The 17,164-nt window shown below is 41.9% G+C and overlaps 1 protein-coding gene across 2 annotated transcripts in view; it reads right to left on the bottom strand.

Moving 5' to 3' along the window:
• Positions 1-16,602, bottom strand: part of KIAA1429 (KIAA1429 ortholog) — a 64,281-nt gene extending 47,679 nt beyond the window's left edge. For both annotated transcript variants that reach the window (XM_010833498.1, XM_010833499.1), the window contains exons 1-2: positions 16,462-16,602; positions 2,901-3,016 (exon numbers count right to left, since the gene is read on the bottom strand). In XM_010833498.1, coding sequence (XP_010831800.1) covers positions 2,901-3,016; positions 16,462-16,524 — 179 coding nt within the window. In that variant the 5' untranslated portion in view covers positions 16,525-16,602. The remainder of the gene's footprint in view (positions 1-2,900; positions 3,017-16,461) is intronic.
• Positions 16,603-17,164: the final 562 nt, after the last annotated feature.

Genomic DNA, 17,164 nt, shown 5'->3' with positions numbered 1-17,164 from the left:
CTAAAAATACTTTTCATTACAAAGTGTTTCTATGGAAACACTGATTTACAGTTTTGTTTTTTTTTTTTCAAGAGGAGATTCATTATACTAAAAATCTGAAAACTAAAAACCATCTAACACTCCCCACTTTAGGAACTAGCCAAATAAATGACAGTACACTGATTTGTTAAGATTATGCAGTCATTAGAAATCATATTTTCAAATAAATTTAAATGCTGTGAAGTACTCCTGACATAACGTTAAATGAAATAAAGGAATACACAGAACAGTGAGCGCCTGGGTCAGAGCAGCATCATACACTTTATCTCACCCTAATTCAACTGTACGTGCTCAACAACTCCAGTCTCTCCCCTCCTACCTTTCGGCTTATAACCAGACCCTGGCCTCCAAAAGGAGAGGAAAATGGGTTGAAATGCAAATTATTTCCTCTGGAGGCAACAAAGACTCACGTCCTGGTCGCTGAAAAGTGCTTTAATGAATCCACATAGTCTGACTTCACAAGATTTTCACCTGAAAAACTGTTGACTCTAAAACCTAATCTCACATAAGATATACCTATCCTCCCCCCAAAAAATATACATATACACACAAATGTTTCACATCACCTGGGAAGCCCCCTCAAATGCTCACATATAAATTTAAAGATATAGGACATCAAAATGCTAAGCTTCTCTCAGAATAGAGGGATTGTAAGGATTTTAATTTTACCTTACACAGTTCTGAGTTTTGTAATGAGAGTATGATCATAAAGTGTGCTGCACAAATATATAACCTCTAACATTAACTTTCAACCTTGAGATTCCAGGCTTCCCAGTATCTTATTGGGTCGGCCAAAAAGTTCTTCCGGGTTTTTCCATAAAATGTAGTGGAAAAACATGAATGAACGTTTTGGCCAAACCAATACATTTGTATTAATGAATTAGTACTTCATCTTATGGTTTATAACATATTGTGTATAACACTGTTTCTGGTAACAGTTTCATGTTTGGAATTATTAAAACATGAATAGTCATTTATCCCCAGATAAGAAAAAGGAGAGAGAGAAGAGGGGAAATGTAACACTCTTACCCACTGCAGCTAATGACAAGAGATCCATTTTGCCTGCTATTACAGCCAGCCTCCAAAATAGACCCCAAAGACTCCCCCTTCCTGATATTCACCCCGCTGTATAGTTTCCTCTCACACTGTACCAGCAGAATATGTAGTCAAAAGAATATAGTACAAGCAGTTATATTGAAGTATGTGACATATGCTATTTCTGATATTAAGTTACAAAACACAGTGCCTGTGGCTTCCTTCTTGGGCATGCTCTCTCACTCTCATTCTTGGATCACTCACCCTGGAAGAACCCATGCTGTGACATAGCGACCCACAGAAAGGATCTCCTGGCAAAGAACTGAAGATCTCCCGCCAACAGTCATGTGAGTGAGCTTCTAAAATTCCCCAGCCTCAGTCAAATCTTCTGAGATTGCAACCCGAGGCCTATAACTTGGTTATAACCTCATGAGGGAACCTGAGCCAATCAAGAAGCACCCAAATTCCTGACCCTCAGAAATAGTGGGGGATTAAGTTGCTAAATTTGCTGAGGTTTGTTACACAGCAGCAGGTAACAATAGAGCCTTCTTGCCCCAAAGCAGTGCAATTAGAGAAGTCTGCTGGATACTCTATCATTACTCCAAAGGCAAAGTAGAAAGAAACACAGGAAAACAGGAGTTTTTATTCCCTTGCACGTGGCAAAAAAATTAACTATAATGATCTGTCATATAAACATTGATCATTCTTATTGCTTTGTTTTTATGTTTTACCTTTGAATGACCTGAAGAATTTTATATCCACTCTACAAGTAACAAACTACTTTTCACAACTATGAAGAAATGAGCTCTTAACTTTGCGTCTGTACTGTACCAGCCACTACTACGTAGCTGGCTTAACTCTCGAGTGTAATAGAAACTGAGCTATCAGAGCATGGACATGTCACAATGTGGCACTGATACCTAGGCCATAAGCCAAGAACCCACTGATACATTTATTATACATATTCATGCTTCCATAACTAAAATTTAGCTTTTATCTCCAATTCATGTAATTAAAATCAGAAGAAGATGATGATTATTAACATCATAACAAAGATCAAATTCATCTGTTTTATGTCAGTTGTTAAAGTTATCAACAACAACACATTAGGGAGTTCCCTGGCAGTCCAGTGGTAAGAAACTTTTACTGCCATGACTTGGGTTCAATCTCTGGTCAAGGAACTAAGATCCTGCAAGCCTCACAGCACAATCAAAAAAAAGAATAACTAAAAAAAACAACTCCACATTAGGAACAATGTCTTACATTTGGTTTATTTCCCACAGACCTTAAAAAGGAGAAATGATGCTCAAGTAACTACTTGCTCAGTACAACTAATGGCTAATGTGAAGCTACATATTTACAAAAAGACACATGTATCAGGCTAAAATGATCACCAATAAGGCATGAAAACTAACACTATAATATAAAAAATGTAACATAATAAAAGATATATTTCTCAATATTACAGACGCATTTATTTTCAAGGAAAACAGCACATTAAGAATACTCTGTCTACTATACTGTGCCACCCTACAATAGTTTGGAAAATATAAACCTATTTCTACCAATTAAAAAAAAAAGAAATGAAGAAAGAAAAACTTAATCTAGTACTTAAGTCAAATAATTACTCTTTTCAAGTTTATAGTAATATATGGATTATATAGAAAACTTAAAAGTCAATTATAATGCAACATAACTAAAACTGAAAAAAGTTTTATTTTTGTTTTTTTTTACTTACAAAATATTACCTTAAATTTTTGCATTTGGAAGTATGTTTCTAGGTCATCTTTAGTCAAAAACACTTTTAAAAAAGAAAACTGACTCACCCATATGCTCTATTGTCAGGCAAGTTGCTATGGGCTCTTACTCCCGGGGGTATGACTCGAACTTCATTTATATAAACCACACATGGAAAACGAACCACATCTATATGAGAACTTTGCTTTAAGAGAAGAGAAGAATATACTGTAAGCAAAACACTTTGTCTAGTCAAAATTTATTCACCTTCAATTTGTTTCATTTAGAATGTCACAATTTTTAAATAAACACTATCATTAAAACAGTGCTATTATATTATAAATGGTGTAAAAACCATTTTTAAAAATAGCCGATGAGGGACCTTCCTAGTGGTCCAGTGGTTAAGAATCTGCCTGCCAATGCAGGGGACATGGTTTGATCCCTGGTCCCGGATAATGATTCCACACACTACAGAGCAACTAAGCCCATGTGCCACATCTACCAAGCCCACGCTCTAGAGCCCGCCAGCCACAACTACTGAAGCCACATGCTCTAGAGCCCGTGCTCTGCGACGAGAGAAGCCATCACAATGAGAAGCCCAGGCACTGCAACTAGGGAACAGCCCTCACTGGCCACGAAGACCCAGCACAGCCAAAAATTAAAAAAAAAAAAAACAGCTGATGATAAAATGTACCTAGTTAAATCCCTCCCCTTGTATAACAACATTTTCTGCATCTGCTTCCCTGCTGTCTTGCCTGGGCCAATACAGACTAATAATCCCTACTGCAAGGGTCCCCAAGCCCAGGCCACAGGCTGGAAGGGGCCACACGGCAGGGTGTGAGCAGCAGGAAAGCAAACGAAGCGTCACCTGCTGTGCCAGCAGCTCCCCCTCACTCACGCTGCCCCGAGCTCGCCTCCTGCCAGCTCACTGGTGGTATTCGATGTTCATAGAAGCGTGGATCCGACACACGTGAGGGACCACGGCAGCACGCTCCTTATGAGAATCGTCCCCAGACCAGCACCTCCCACCTGCAGTCATGCTGTCTCCCACAAAACCAGCCCCTGTGCCAAAAGGCTGGGGACTGCTGCTTTAGTGGACCTCTGGAGCCAGAGGCCTTTCAGAATCCTGACTTTTAGGATTTTTAGAAACTAATGATACAAATACTGCATATTACTTAACACCCCAGTAGTTTCTGCCACAGTAACTTGTAACCAAAACATTAATACTTCTGCAGCAAATGTATAAACGTTCACACTAAGTAAAGATTATACCAAGCATAAACTCAGTTCAAAGCACAGCATATGGCCTGATGAGTTCAGGGCAGATTTTTCCTGCCATTTTTTGAATTTCTGAATTATAGATGACAGATTGTGAATCTCTTAAATTAGCTTAGTTTACCAAACTTATATACTAACTAATATCAAGAGATCAAGGGAAGTCATTCAGATTAGATACGGTAAACCCTCTCAAATTTAAAAAAGAGAAAAAAAATCCACGAACTTAAGAATTTATCGGGACTTCCCTGGTGGTCCAGTGGCTAAGATTCTAAGCTCCCAATGCATGGGGCCTGGGTTCACTCCCTGGCTAGGGAACTAGACCCTACATGCTACAACCAAAGAACCTGCAGGGCGCAACGAAGATCAAAGCTCCCTCGGGCCACAACTAAGACCTGGTACAGCCAAATAAAGCAATAAACAGAATTTATCATAATAACATAAATGGATACCATGAATTTAGTGTACATTCATTTCTATGTATCACTTGATACAAGATCAGACAAATTAGCTCTTGTGATTAATAATTTTAGAAGAAATTTTTCACATTGTTTTTGGACTATTATTTTATATCAGGTTTTCCTAGCAGTTCAGCTACAACCCCATGCTCTAGCCAGCCGCCAACCACGGAAGCCCACACGCCCTTGAGCCCATGCTCTGCAACAAGCAGCCAACCATCACTGCCTGGTGACTGAAGTTTTTAACAAAAGTGGCTTATATAATTTGTATCTAGAAGGACTGAGTCCTGAGTGCTCTTGAAGATGCAAAAAATACTGTGTCTCTCAACAGACCAGAAGACTGGTCAAATGAGTCTTTCCTAAACTGAGACAGAGGATGACTTTCTAATTTTGCACTTTAAACTCAGAGATTAAGTATAACCAAACATGTAGATCTAGAAATCTTCATATAGCTATTCAAATGTACTTTATACTCGCAAAGATTTACAAGAAACAAGATGAACATGAACTGAGGCTGACTGCTAGCTGTTTTCCAATACAACTCTCTTAGAGTTAGGCACAAGTGAACTGAGTCTCCTAGACGCTGGGAAGCCAGTGTGACCATGGGATTGCTAGATCCCGTCAATGGGATGTAAGTGGAAACGATGTTGGCAACTCTGGGTCGTGTCCTTGAAGAGAAAGTCCTGACTTCAGAACCTCCTGCCACCTCTTCCTCTATACTCTGCTGCTTTTCTAGAACACACGGTACAGTGAGCTGTCTTGAAAAATGCAGGAGATACCCTAAGAATGAAAGAGAAAGAGAACAGAAAAGCCTGTCCCTGACAATGCAGACCTGTCACGTTAGCCCTAGAATACTCACAGTCAGATTGAGAGAGAGAGTCTTATTTTATCTAACCCATCGTTATCCTGACTTGATGGCAGCAGCTGAAATTGTATCCTAACTATTACAAATATACTGTAGGTATATTTGTACAGTAGACTTTTATAAAAGAAATAAGCATTCTGCCTCAAACTTTGGCGCTATGTTTCCTTCCTGTAACTCCTTTATTTAAAAAATCTACTGTATAGAAGCTCCTTTGCTTATACAGTTAAAAATTATCATTAATATTTACAATGGAAACTTAGAACAAAACTTTATTTATTCTATCTTCCTCCACCCTGCCCCTCTGTTATTTAATGAGGGGTATTAGTAGTAGTCAGAGTATAGTCACTGTGGACCTAAAAAATGAACTTAAGGTTTTACAGCCTTTCAAAATCTATTTTGTTGGTAAGTAGAAGAGTTTCTATATTAGTTGCTATCACTTTTATTCAATATTTATTTCTAAACATTTATTAAATGTTTATAATGTTTCAAGGTATGCTGCTGCTGCTGCTAAGTCACTTCAGTTGTGTCCGACTCTGTGCAACCCCATAGACAGGAGCCCACCAGGGACAGCCCACCACAGGAGAATCCCGTCCCTGGGATCTCCAGGCAAGAACACTGGAGTGGGTTGCCGTTGCCTTCTCCAATGCGTGAAAGTGAAGTCGCTCAGTCATGTCCGACTCCTAGCGACCCCATGGACCACAGCCCACTAGGCTCCTCCGTCCATGGGATTTTCCAGGCAAGAGTACTGGAGTGGGGCGCCATTGCCTTCTCCGTTCAAGTATGCTGCTGCTGCTGCTGCTAAGTCGCGTCAGTCATATCTGACTCTGTGCGACCCCACAGACGGCAGCCCAACAGGCTCCTCTGTCCCTGGGATTCTCCAGGCAAGAATACTGGAGTGGGTTGCCATTTCCTTCTCCATTGCATGAAAGTGAAAAGTGTCGCTCAGTCGTGTCCAACTCTTAGCGACCCCATGGACTGTAGCTTACCAGGCTCCTCTGTCCATGGGATTTTTCAGGCAAGAGTACTGGAGTGGGGTGCCATATGCTAGGTCCTGAGAATATAAACACAAGACCTACCATAAAGGTACAATCTATTGTGGTAGACAAACAGATGAATTACTATGATATAGACTCAAACAGAAAACTTCAAATTGGAAGGAGTACTTACCTAAATGAGATTGTAGGCAAACATATGTGAGGGGAAAAGAAGAATGTCAGGGAAGGCTTCCCAAAAGAAGTACCACCTAATCTAAGTAAATCTTTAAGGAAAACAAGAATCAGTGGAAGAGAGGGAGAAAGCTTTATAGGCAAAATGAGAAGTATGCAAAAAAGGAATGCAAATAAGAACTGGGAAGCTTCAAGAAGTTATAGGCATAGTTCACAAAGGCTGGAGGGCAAAATGTGGGAGAAAAGTAGGGCAGAGTAGCTTGTTGTTGTTCAATCACTAAGTTGTGTCCAACTCTGCCTGTCCGACCAGGCTTCCGAGTCCTTCCCTGTCTCCTGAAGTTTGCTCAACTTCATGTCCACTGAGTCTGTGATACCATCCAACCATCTCATCCTCTGTCATCCCCTTCTTCTCCTGCCTTCCATCTTTCTCAGCATTGGGGTCTTTTCCAGTGAGTCAGCTCTTGACATCACGTGGCCAAAGTATTGCAGCTTCAACTTCAGCATTAGTCCTTCCAGTGAATATTCAGGGTTGATTTCCTTTAGGATCGACTGGTTTGATCTTGCTGTACAAGGAGACTCTCAAGAGTCTTCTCTAGCACCACAATTTTCAACCCTTACCCTACTTTACATATTATGGTCCAACTCTCACATCCGTACATGACTACTGGAAAAACCACAGCTTTGACTAGATGGAGTTCTGTCAGCAAAGTGATATCTCTGCTATTTAATATGCTAAGTTTGTCATGGCTTCTCTTCCAAGGAGCAAGTGTCTTCTAATTTTGTGGCTGCAGTCAACATCTTCAGTGATTCTGGAGCCCAAAAAAAGAATATGTCAGTTTCCAGTTTTTCCCCCTCTATTTGCCATGAAGTGATGAGACCGGATGCCATGATCTTAGTTTTTCGAATCTGGGGTTTTAAGCCAGTTTTTTCACTCTCCTCTTTCATCTCCATCAAGTGGCCCTTTAGCTCCTCTTCACTTTCTGCCATTAGAGTGGTATCATCTATATATCTGAAGTTGTTGATCTTTCTCCTGGCAATCTTGATACCAGCCTGGGATTCACCCAGCCCACCATTTAGAATGATGTATAAGTTAAATAATCTTCCCTGGTGGCTCAGATGGTAAATAATCTGCCTGCAATGCAGGAGACTCGGTCTGATCTCTGAGTTGGGAAGATCCCCTGGAGAAGGAAATGGCAACTCACTCCAGTATTCTTGCCTGGGAAATCAAATGGACAGAGAAGCCTGGCGGACTACAGTCCATGAGGTCACATGGAAGTTGTGTCCATGAGGTCACAGAGAGTCAGACACAACTGAGTAACCAGCAACTTCACTTTTATAAATTAAATAAGCAGGGTGACACAACACACAGCTTTGATGTACTCTTTTCCCAATTCTGAACCAGTCTGTTGTTCCATGTCCAATTCTAACTGTTGCTTCTTGACCTGCAGACAGGTATCTCAGGAGACAGGTAAGGTGGTCTGGTATTCCCAACTCTTTCAGAATTTTCCATAGTTTGTTGTGATCCACACAGTCAAAGGCTTCAGCATAGTCAATGAAGCAGATTTTTTTTTTCTTTTTGAATCCCCTTGCTTTTTCTATGATCCAATGGATGTTGGTGGCATGGTCTCTGGTTCCTCCGCCTTTTCTAAATCCAGCATGTACATCTGGAAGTTCTCAGTTCATGTACTACTGAAGATGAGCTTGAAGGATTTTGAGCATTACCTTGCTAGCATGTGAAATGAGCATAACTGACAACAGTCTGAACATTCTTTAGCATTGTCTTTCTTTGGGACTGGAATGAAAACTGACCTTTTCCAGTCCTATGTCCACTGCTGAGTTTTCCAAATCTGCTGGCATACATAGTGCAGCACTTTAATAGCATCATCTTTTAGGATTTGAAATAGCTCAGCTGGAATTCCATCACCTTCACTAGCTTTGCTTATAGTGATTCTTCCAAAGGCCCACTTGACTTCACATTCCAGGATGTCTGGCTCTAGGTGAGTGACATCATTGTGGTTATCTGGGTCATTAAGATCTTTTCTGTATAGTTGTTCTGTGTATTCTTGCCACCTCTTCTTAATCTCTTCTGCCTCTGTTAGGTCCTTTCCATTTCAATCCTTTATTGTGCCCATCTTTGCATAAAATGTTCCCTTGGTAGCTCCAATTTTCTTGAAAAGATCTCTAGTTTTTCCCATTCTATTGTTTTCCTCTATTTCTTTGCATTGTTCACTTAAGGCTTTCCTATCTCTCCTTGCTGTTCTCTGGAACTCTGCATTCAGTTGGCTATATCTTTCCCTTTCTCCTTTACCTTACATTTTTCTAAAATTTTCATCCACTGCTGGAAAGTCAACTCCAAAAATCTGTACCTCCATTAAGACTTCTCTCCTGAGCCCCAGACCACTACATCCAACTGCCAGCTGGACATTTCCATTTGAATGAACCTCTGGCACCAAAAGCTCAACAAGTCCAAAACTAAACTGTCCTATATCAGTGACTGATTCTTTCTCATTCTCTCGCACCTAAATTATTTCTTCATTTAAACATCACGTTCTATTGATTAAACCTCTAAACAGTTCTCAAATCTATGTGTTAGGTTGGTGCAAAAGTAACTGCAGTTTTTGCACTGTTGAAATTTGCTGCTTGATTCTGGAATACATTCTTAATAATGTGGGTATGTTATCATTTTAATGTGTATTTCTGGCTTTTTATCTTCGCTAATGACTTATTACTTGCTGTTTATTTTGTATTTATTTTAGACTATGGAAAAGATGTTAGACAAAACACAAATTCAAGCAATTTTCTTACAAGTTCAAAATAGGTCGTAAGGCAGTGGGGACAAATTGTAACATCAACAACGCACATGGCCCAGGAACTGCTAATGAACGTACAGTGCAGTGATGTTTCAACAAGTTGTGCGAAGGAGACAAGAGCCTTGAAGATGAGGAGAACAGTGGCTGGCCATTGGAAGCTGACAACGACAACTGAGAGTCATCATCAAAGCTGATCCTCTTACAACTACACGAGAAGCTGCTAAAGAACTCAACATCAATCATTCTACAGCTGTTCAGCATTTCAAGCAAATTGGAAAGGTGAAAAAGCTCTTTAAGTGGGTGCCTCATGAGCTGACCAAAAATCAAAAAAATCGTCATTTTGAAGTGCCATCTTCTCTCACTGTATGCAACAACAAGGAACGATTTCTTGATCAAATTGTGATGTGCAATGAAAAGTGGATTGTATATGATAACCAGTGACGGCCAGCTCGGTGGTTGGACTGAGATGCTCCAAAGCACTTCCCAAAGCCACCTCGGCACCAAAAACAGGTCAAGGTCACTGTCTGGTGGTCTGCTGCCTGTCTGATTCACTACAGCTTTCTGAATCCTGATGAAACCATTACATCTGAGAAGTATGCTCAGCAAATCAATGAGATGCACTGAAAAACTGCCAATGCCTGCAAGCAGCATTGGTCAACAGAAAGGGCCCAATTCTTCTCCACAACAACAGCTGACCGTACTTTGCACAACCAACACCAAAAGTTGAATAAACTTTTGCCTCATCTGCCATATTCACCTGACCTCTCACCAACCAACCACCAAGCATCTCAACAATTTTCTGCAAGGAAAAAGCTTCCACGACCAGTAGGACCCAGAAAATGCTTTCCAAGAGTTCACAGAATCGCAAAGCATGGATTTTTTTATGCTACAGGAATAAACGAAACTTAATTCTCATTGGCAAAAAAGTGTTGATTTTAATGGTTCCTATCTTGATTAATAAAGATTTGTTTGGGCCTAGTTATTAATAATAACTTAAAATTCACGGTCCAAAACCAGAATTATATTTGCACCAACCTAGTATTTCCCTTCTTTTCAGTGGTCACTTCTCTAGTTCTAGACACTAGGCCAAATTCCTTGGTCTTACAGACAAGTATTATCACTCCAAACGTACAGCCTCAAAATGCCCTGGTATTCCTCATCTTTATGTCCTCATCCATGCCACTGTCTCTGCTTGGAACTCTCCCACACTCCTCTCCCAACTCCATTCAGATGTCAACTTTCTCTTAAAAGCCAAGTCAGATCAAGTCTAGATGATTGCTTATCAAACTAAGTTCAAATTGCTTTTTTTTTTGAAGAAATATTATATATTTATTCATTCAATAAGCACTGTATAGCAGATCACACTTTTTAAAATTTATTTTTAATTGGAGAATAACTGTTTTACAATGTTGTGTTGGTTTCTGCCATACAACGATGTGAATCAACTATAAGTATACATATATCCCCTCCCTCTTGAACCACATGACCCCATCCCACCCCTCTAGGTTGTCACAGAGCACCAGGCTGAGGTCCCTGTGTTACAAAGCAACTTCCCAATAGCTGCTGCTGCTGCTGCTGCTGCTGCTAAGTCACTTCAGTCGTGTCCGACTCTGTGCTACCCCATGGACTGCAGCCTACCAGGCTTCTCCGTCCATGGGATTCTCCAGGCAAGAACACTGGAGTGGGTTGCCATTTCCTTCTCCAAGGCATGAAAGTGGAAAGTGAAAGTGAAGTTGCTCAGTCGTGTCCGACTCTTAGCGACCCCATGGACTGCAGCCTACAAGGCTCCTCCGTCCATGGGATTTTCCAGGCAACAGTACTGGAGTGGGGTGCCATTGCCTTCTCCCAATAGCCAGTGAGAAGCTATTTCACATATGATAATGTATATGTTTCAATGCTACTCTCTCAATTCGTCTTCCCCCACTGTGTCCACGTCTGTTCTCTATGTCTGCATCTCTATTCCTACCCTACAAATAAGTTCATCAGTAGCATTTTTCTAGATGCCATACATATGCGTTAAAATATGATACTTGTTTTTCTCTTTCTGGCCTACAATGTTGTCCAGAGCCTCTGTTTAACAGGCTCTAGGTTCATCCACCTCAGTTCAACTGACTCAAATTCGTTCCTTTTAATGGCTGAATAATATTCCATTGTATATATGTACCACAACTTCTTTGTCCATTCATCTTCAACGGACATCTAGGTTGCTTCCACATCCTGGCTATTGTAAATAGTGCTGCAATGAACTAGTTGCTTCTTTTAATTCTAACTGAACTAATTGCTTCTTTTAACTTGCCTGTTACAGTGGTATTTCAAAAAGACAAGAATCAAGTCTTCAGTTCAGTTCAGTCGCTCAGTCCTGTCCGACTCTTCGCAACCCCATGAATCGCAGCATGCCAGGCCTCCCTGTCCATCACCAACTCCCGGAGTTCACTCAGACTCATGTCCATCAAGTCAGTGATGCCATCCAGCCATCTCATCCTCTGTCATCCCCTTCTCCTCCTGCCCCCAATCCCTCCCAGCATCAGAGTCTTTTCCAATGAGTCAACTCTTCGCATGAGGTGGCCAAAGTACTGGAGTTTCAGCTTTAGCATCATTCCTTCCAAAGAAATCCCAAGACTGATCTCCTTTAGAATGGACTGGTGGAATCTCCTTGCAGTCCAAGGAGCTCTCAAGAGTCTTCTCCAACACCACAGGTTAAAAGCATCAATTCTTTGGCGCTCAGCCTTCTTCACAGTCCAACTCTTACATCCACACACGACCACAGGAAAAACCATAGCCTTCAGTAGATGGACCTTTGTTGGCAAAGTAATGCCTCTGCTTTTGAATATGCTATCTAGGTTGGTCATAACTTTCCTTCCAAGGAGTAAGCATCTTTTAATTTCATGGCTGCAATCACCATCTTCACAGTGCTTAGCATAATCATTTAATGAAAGAAAGACTTTTAACAGGTGCTTAATAAGAGTTGACTGAATTGTGTTTTTAAAGCTAAAAATATTACAGTGAAGTAGGAGGTGCTTAAAATATCCAGAAGAGTACATATACCTAGGAGGTGGGAAATCACAGAAGGTTTATGATTAGAGAGGTAACAGGAAACTGAAGAACAGACTAGTTAGATTCCACAACTCAGCCACATTTATCTAAGGAAGAAGTACTTCTGTGCTGAAGTCTTTCTGTGACTAACAAGGCCCACCAATTCTCTAGTCCCACCAGTTCTCTATAACTAGAATTCTCATTTTTGGCTACTCTTTGATGAGTTGCAATCCTGGCAATTCTTTTTTTTTTTTTAATATTTATTTACTTATTTATTTATTTTGGCTGTGTTGAGTCTTGGCTGCAGCTCTCGGGATCTCTCACAGCAGTGCATAGCCTCTCCAGTTGTGGCATGAGGGCTCCAGAGCACGAGGGCTCAGTAGTCTCAGCACACAGGCTTAGTTGCACCGAGGCATGTGGGGTCTTAGTTACTGGACTAGTGATCAAATGCTCATCCCCTGCATTGCAAGGTGGATTCTTAACCACTGGACCATCAGGGAAGTTCCCATCCTGTCCATTCTATAACCAAAATTGATCATGTACCTATTCCTTCCTTCTTAGTCCCAGTGGGACATAGCATTGCACAGCTTTAGAGTCAGGAAATGCGCGTTGGCATGTCTTAATTCAGCTATGCCACATTAGGAAAGTCACCTAACTTTCCTAAGTCTCATGCTCAGTTTCCTTATCTATCAAATGGGGACATTATCTTTCAAAAGGACGGGTGGACTAGAGATAATGTATTTAAAAGGACTGTATTTAAATTTTAAATGTATTTAAATTTGTATTACCAAAGGACTACGTCTTGCACAAAATAAACATTCAATAAATGCTAACAATGATTACTGCCTGTCTATTAACTCAAGTTTTCATTATGTCTCACCTTTTCTTCTTGATTTGCCACCTCTGATTATTCTGAACCATTTTAGGCATGATTGATGTACCAATGTACTGATTGATGTACTTGCTGTTGCTTAGTCATGAAGCTGTGTCCAACTCTTTTGTGATCTCATGGACTGTAGCCCCCCAGGCTCCTCTGTCCATGGGATTTTACCAGCAAGAATACTGGAGTGGTTTGCCATTTCCTTCTCCAGGGGATCTTTCTGATTGAAATCCAAGTCTCCTGAACTGCAGGCGGATTCTTTACCACTGAGCCACCTGGGAAGCCCACTAATGTACAAATCTACCTTAATTTTACTAATCACATCATTTTCCTGCTCAAAAACTAATTATTTCTTACAAAATAAATCCCATGCCCCTTTGCTGACCATTTAAGGAACTCCATGATCTGGCTTCAAACTGTCCATCAGGGGCCACTACAAACTGCCTCTTCAGCATACCCTTCCAAAGGAATGACTACTCCAGAATACCCTTCTTTCCTATCTACAACTGTGCAACATATCCTCTCCAACTTATCCACCAAAGATCAAGTTCAAATGCCACGTGCCTTGATGAAGTCTTCCCTGATACTCTCAAATGGCAAATGATCTGTCCCTCCTCTGAAATCACACAGCCTTTATTTGTACCATCAAAGGGATCTAAATAAATATTGGCTGGAGTCCTAATATATCAGACACTAATGGGTATTTTGGAAATAAAGGAAAGAAATCTCAAGGCATTTCCACTCTATCTCTTCAGGTGCTCATCAGTATTTAACTTGTCATAATTTTGTGGATCTCATCTCCAATGCTAGTTATAAACTCCTTGAGGACAAACATCCCAATATTCCACCCCCCCCCCCCAAAACCCCTACTCCTCCTTCAAGACTCAGTTCAAATGTGATCTCTATTAAGTCTTCCTCAATCATTACCAAAAGGTATTTATTACCTTCTGGTAGTCCTATCCTCTCCATGGTCCGCAATGCTTGCTTAATGAAAACTAGATTTCTAAATATATCTTAAGTGAATGGATGCTAACTTTCCTAAACTAGAATACTACTAAACTAACTCTTCATACTCTTTTCTTTCGTTTTTAACTGTCCTTTATTTCTATATTCATGACAGGTTTGTTCTTATCCAACTACTGCCTCTACTCTGAGTTTTCTAAAGCATAGCTGGAACTATATTCAGAGACGTATGGTCTCTGAACAAAGAGAGCTATTTGACCCACAAGAAATGAAAGACCACTAATCAACTCACTGTTAGTATGATATGCTAAGAGGCTTTCCAGGTGGCACTAGTAGTAAAGAGCCCATCTGCCAGCGCAGGAGACATAAAAGACACAGTTTCCACTCCTGGGTCAGGAAGATCCCCTGGAGGAGGACATGGCAACCCACTCTGGTATTCTCGCCTGGAGAGTCTCATGGACAAGAAGCCTGACAGGCTACAGTCTATAGGGTCACAAAGAGTCCGATAGGACTGAAGCAACTTAGCACACACACAGCACATGATATGCTACCGTTTCCAAATATTTTCTTTTTTAGATCTATAAACCATTCATTAAAATAAGACCAAGGTTGTTAAAGTTTTTATTTTATCAAGTTCCAAAGTACATCTGCTACCCACTACCATCTCTATCTGAAGAAAGAAAAGTTTTCCCTCAAGGTACAAACGACTGCGCATGTGGGCATGCTAAGTCGCTTCAGTAGAGTCCGACTCTTTGTAACCCTGTGGACTGTAGCCAGCCAGGCTCCTCTGTCCATGGGATTCTGCAGGCAAGAATACTGCTGGAATGGGTTGCCATGCCCTCCTCCTGGGGGGTCTTCCCGACGCAGGAATCGAACACGCGACTCTTACGTGTTCTGCATTGGCAGGCGGGTTCTTTATCACTAGGCCACTTGGGAAGTCCACAACGACTCTATGTATAGAATAAATAAGCTACAAGGATAAGGGCTTCCCAGGTGGCCGCAGTGGAAAAGAATCCGACTGTTAACACAGGAGACGCAGCCGTTGCCGGTTTGATCCCTGAGTCGGAAAGATCCCCTGGAGGAGGAAATGGCAATCCACTCCAGTATTCTTGCCTGTAAAATTCCAAGGACAGAGGAGCCTGGCGGTCTATAGTCCATGGGGTCGCAGAGTAAGACAGCGAAGCGCACACAACGATATACTGTACAGCACTGGGAATACAGCCAATACTTTATAATCTCTCTAAATGCAATGTAATCTATAAAAATTGTAAAGCACTATGTTGTACTTTTGAAACTAATAATGTAAATCAACTATACCTCAATTAAAAAAAAAAGTTCTCTAAATTACGTCTACACTGAAAGAGAAATGTGAGCTCTGGGGTTTCTTTTAAGTTTCTCTACGGACTTCATTACTGTTCGTTGTCGGCCGGTTTTCGGGAACCTCTTGTTAACTGGTTATTCAATTTACATATGTCAGAGCCAGTCATACATTCAAGGGCACTCAAGTTAATACAGAACGATTACAACAGCCCACTCTCACCCCTCAAGACGACAACACAATTGTCCTCTACAGTCTGACTACAAATCTCTCCTCTTCACAAGTATTCTCCATGCAAGAGACGTTCTGTGTGAGTACTTCTTGTCCTTACGTGCGAAATCTTTCCAAGAGGTAAGTACTTATTAAAGTTTCAGAGCAAACTGGAGAACGCTGCAGTCTTCAACCGAATGAGTGTCACACCTGGGTGGCATGACTCCCGTTAGAAAAGGGACCTAGGAGCAGGAATTTGGAAACCAGAAAACCAACGTGACCCGCTGAGTTACCGACACGACTGTCAAACACAAGCTGTCCGAGACCCCTTTCGAAACACCACTTGCAGTAAACCCGACACTCAGGATCCTTTTCAAGCGGACCCGCGGGGACTGGTGGGACCGTGGGGGGAAGCAAAGCCAAGTAGAGCAGCCAACTCAACCAAAGACGACGCGGGGCCTCAAGTAACTCAGGGAAATGAGGAGGGGATGGGGGAGTTCCCGCCACCCTCCGCAGACGCGGCGCCCACACCCAGGCTGAGAGGACAGTGTGTGATGAATTAAAGCGGCAATCGGCACAAGGAAAAGTCGAGGCACGCCTAACGATTTTTTTCTTTTTTGTAAGGGTCCCCAAGTCGAAAAACAGGGTCGGAAACACGTCGCGAAGACGTACCTCGGCGCTCGGGTGCTTGAAAGTGTCTAAAAATAGCAGCTCCATCGCCGAGTCCACCGCCATGTTTGCCGCGGGCGGGGGAAGGGGGAGGACTTCCGGGGCAGCCCTCCAAGCTCTGCGACAGCAGCTGAGGAGAGGGAGAGACGACGGTACTTCCTGTGACCAGAGCGCTGGCGTCGGAAGCCTGGACCTATCGCTACGCGTCGCGCTGCCGGAAATCGCCTGCCCAGCCATCTCCAGGGCGGCGGCGAACGCTCTCCGAGCGCCGAGAGATGTAGCGGGGAGGGGTGGGCGGGGAGAGTACTACGGAGTCTCCAGTGGTCCAAACCGCGTCGTCCTACCGCGTTTCAGAGCCACGACGGCCTCGGGGTGGCCGAGTGCCGAGCGGGCTTAGCAGAGGCGGAGGAAAGTTAGGGAGTCCTGCCAAGTCAGGATACCCGGCCCCGGTGAACCCGCCAGCAAGTAACTTCCAGGGCTGGCAGGAACAAGGTGCAGTCAGCGCGGGTGAAAACTAAGACATTTTTCTTTTTTAAGATGAAACTACCTCAAAACGAAGAGGTTTTTTGTTTTTGTTTTCTCACGTGGAAAAATGTCCGTTAGTCAATCATAATACCTAATCCACTGGCTTATTGTGGAATTTTTTAAAAAATAAATTTCAAAAAATTGTATAACGTGAAATGCCATGAGCGGTTACCATGTAGAG

The sequence above is a fragment of the Bison bison genome, unplaced genomic scaffold (assembly GCF_000754665.1).
Source record: "Bison bison bison isolate TAMUID 2011002044 unplaced genomic scaffold, Bison_UMD1.0 scf7180017863702, whole genome shotgun sequence".
In the NCBI taxonomy this organism is placed as follows: domain Eukaryota; kingdom Metazoa; phylum Chordata; class Mammalia; order Artiodactyla; family Bovidae; genus Bison; species Bison bison.
The sequence above is the reverse complement of the archived record's forward strand: the minus strand, read 5'-3'. Positions and strand labels throughout refer to the sequence as shown.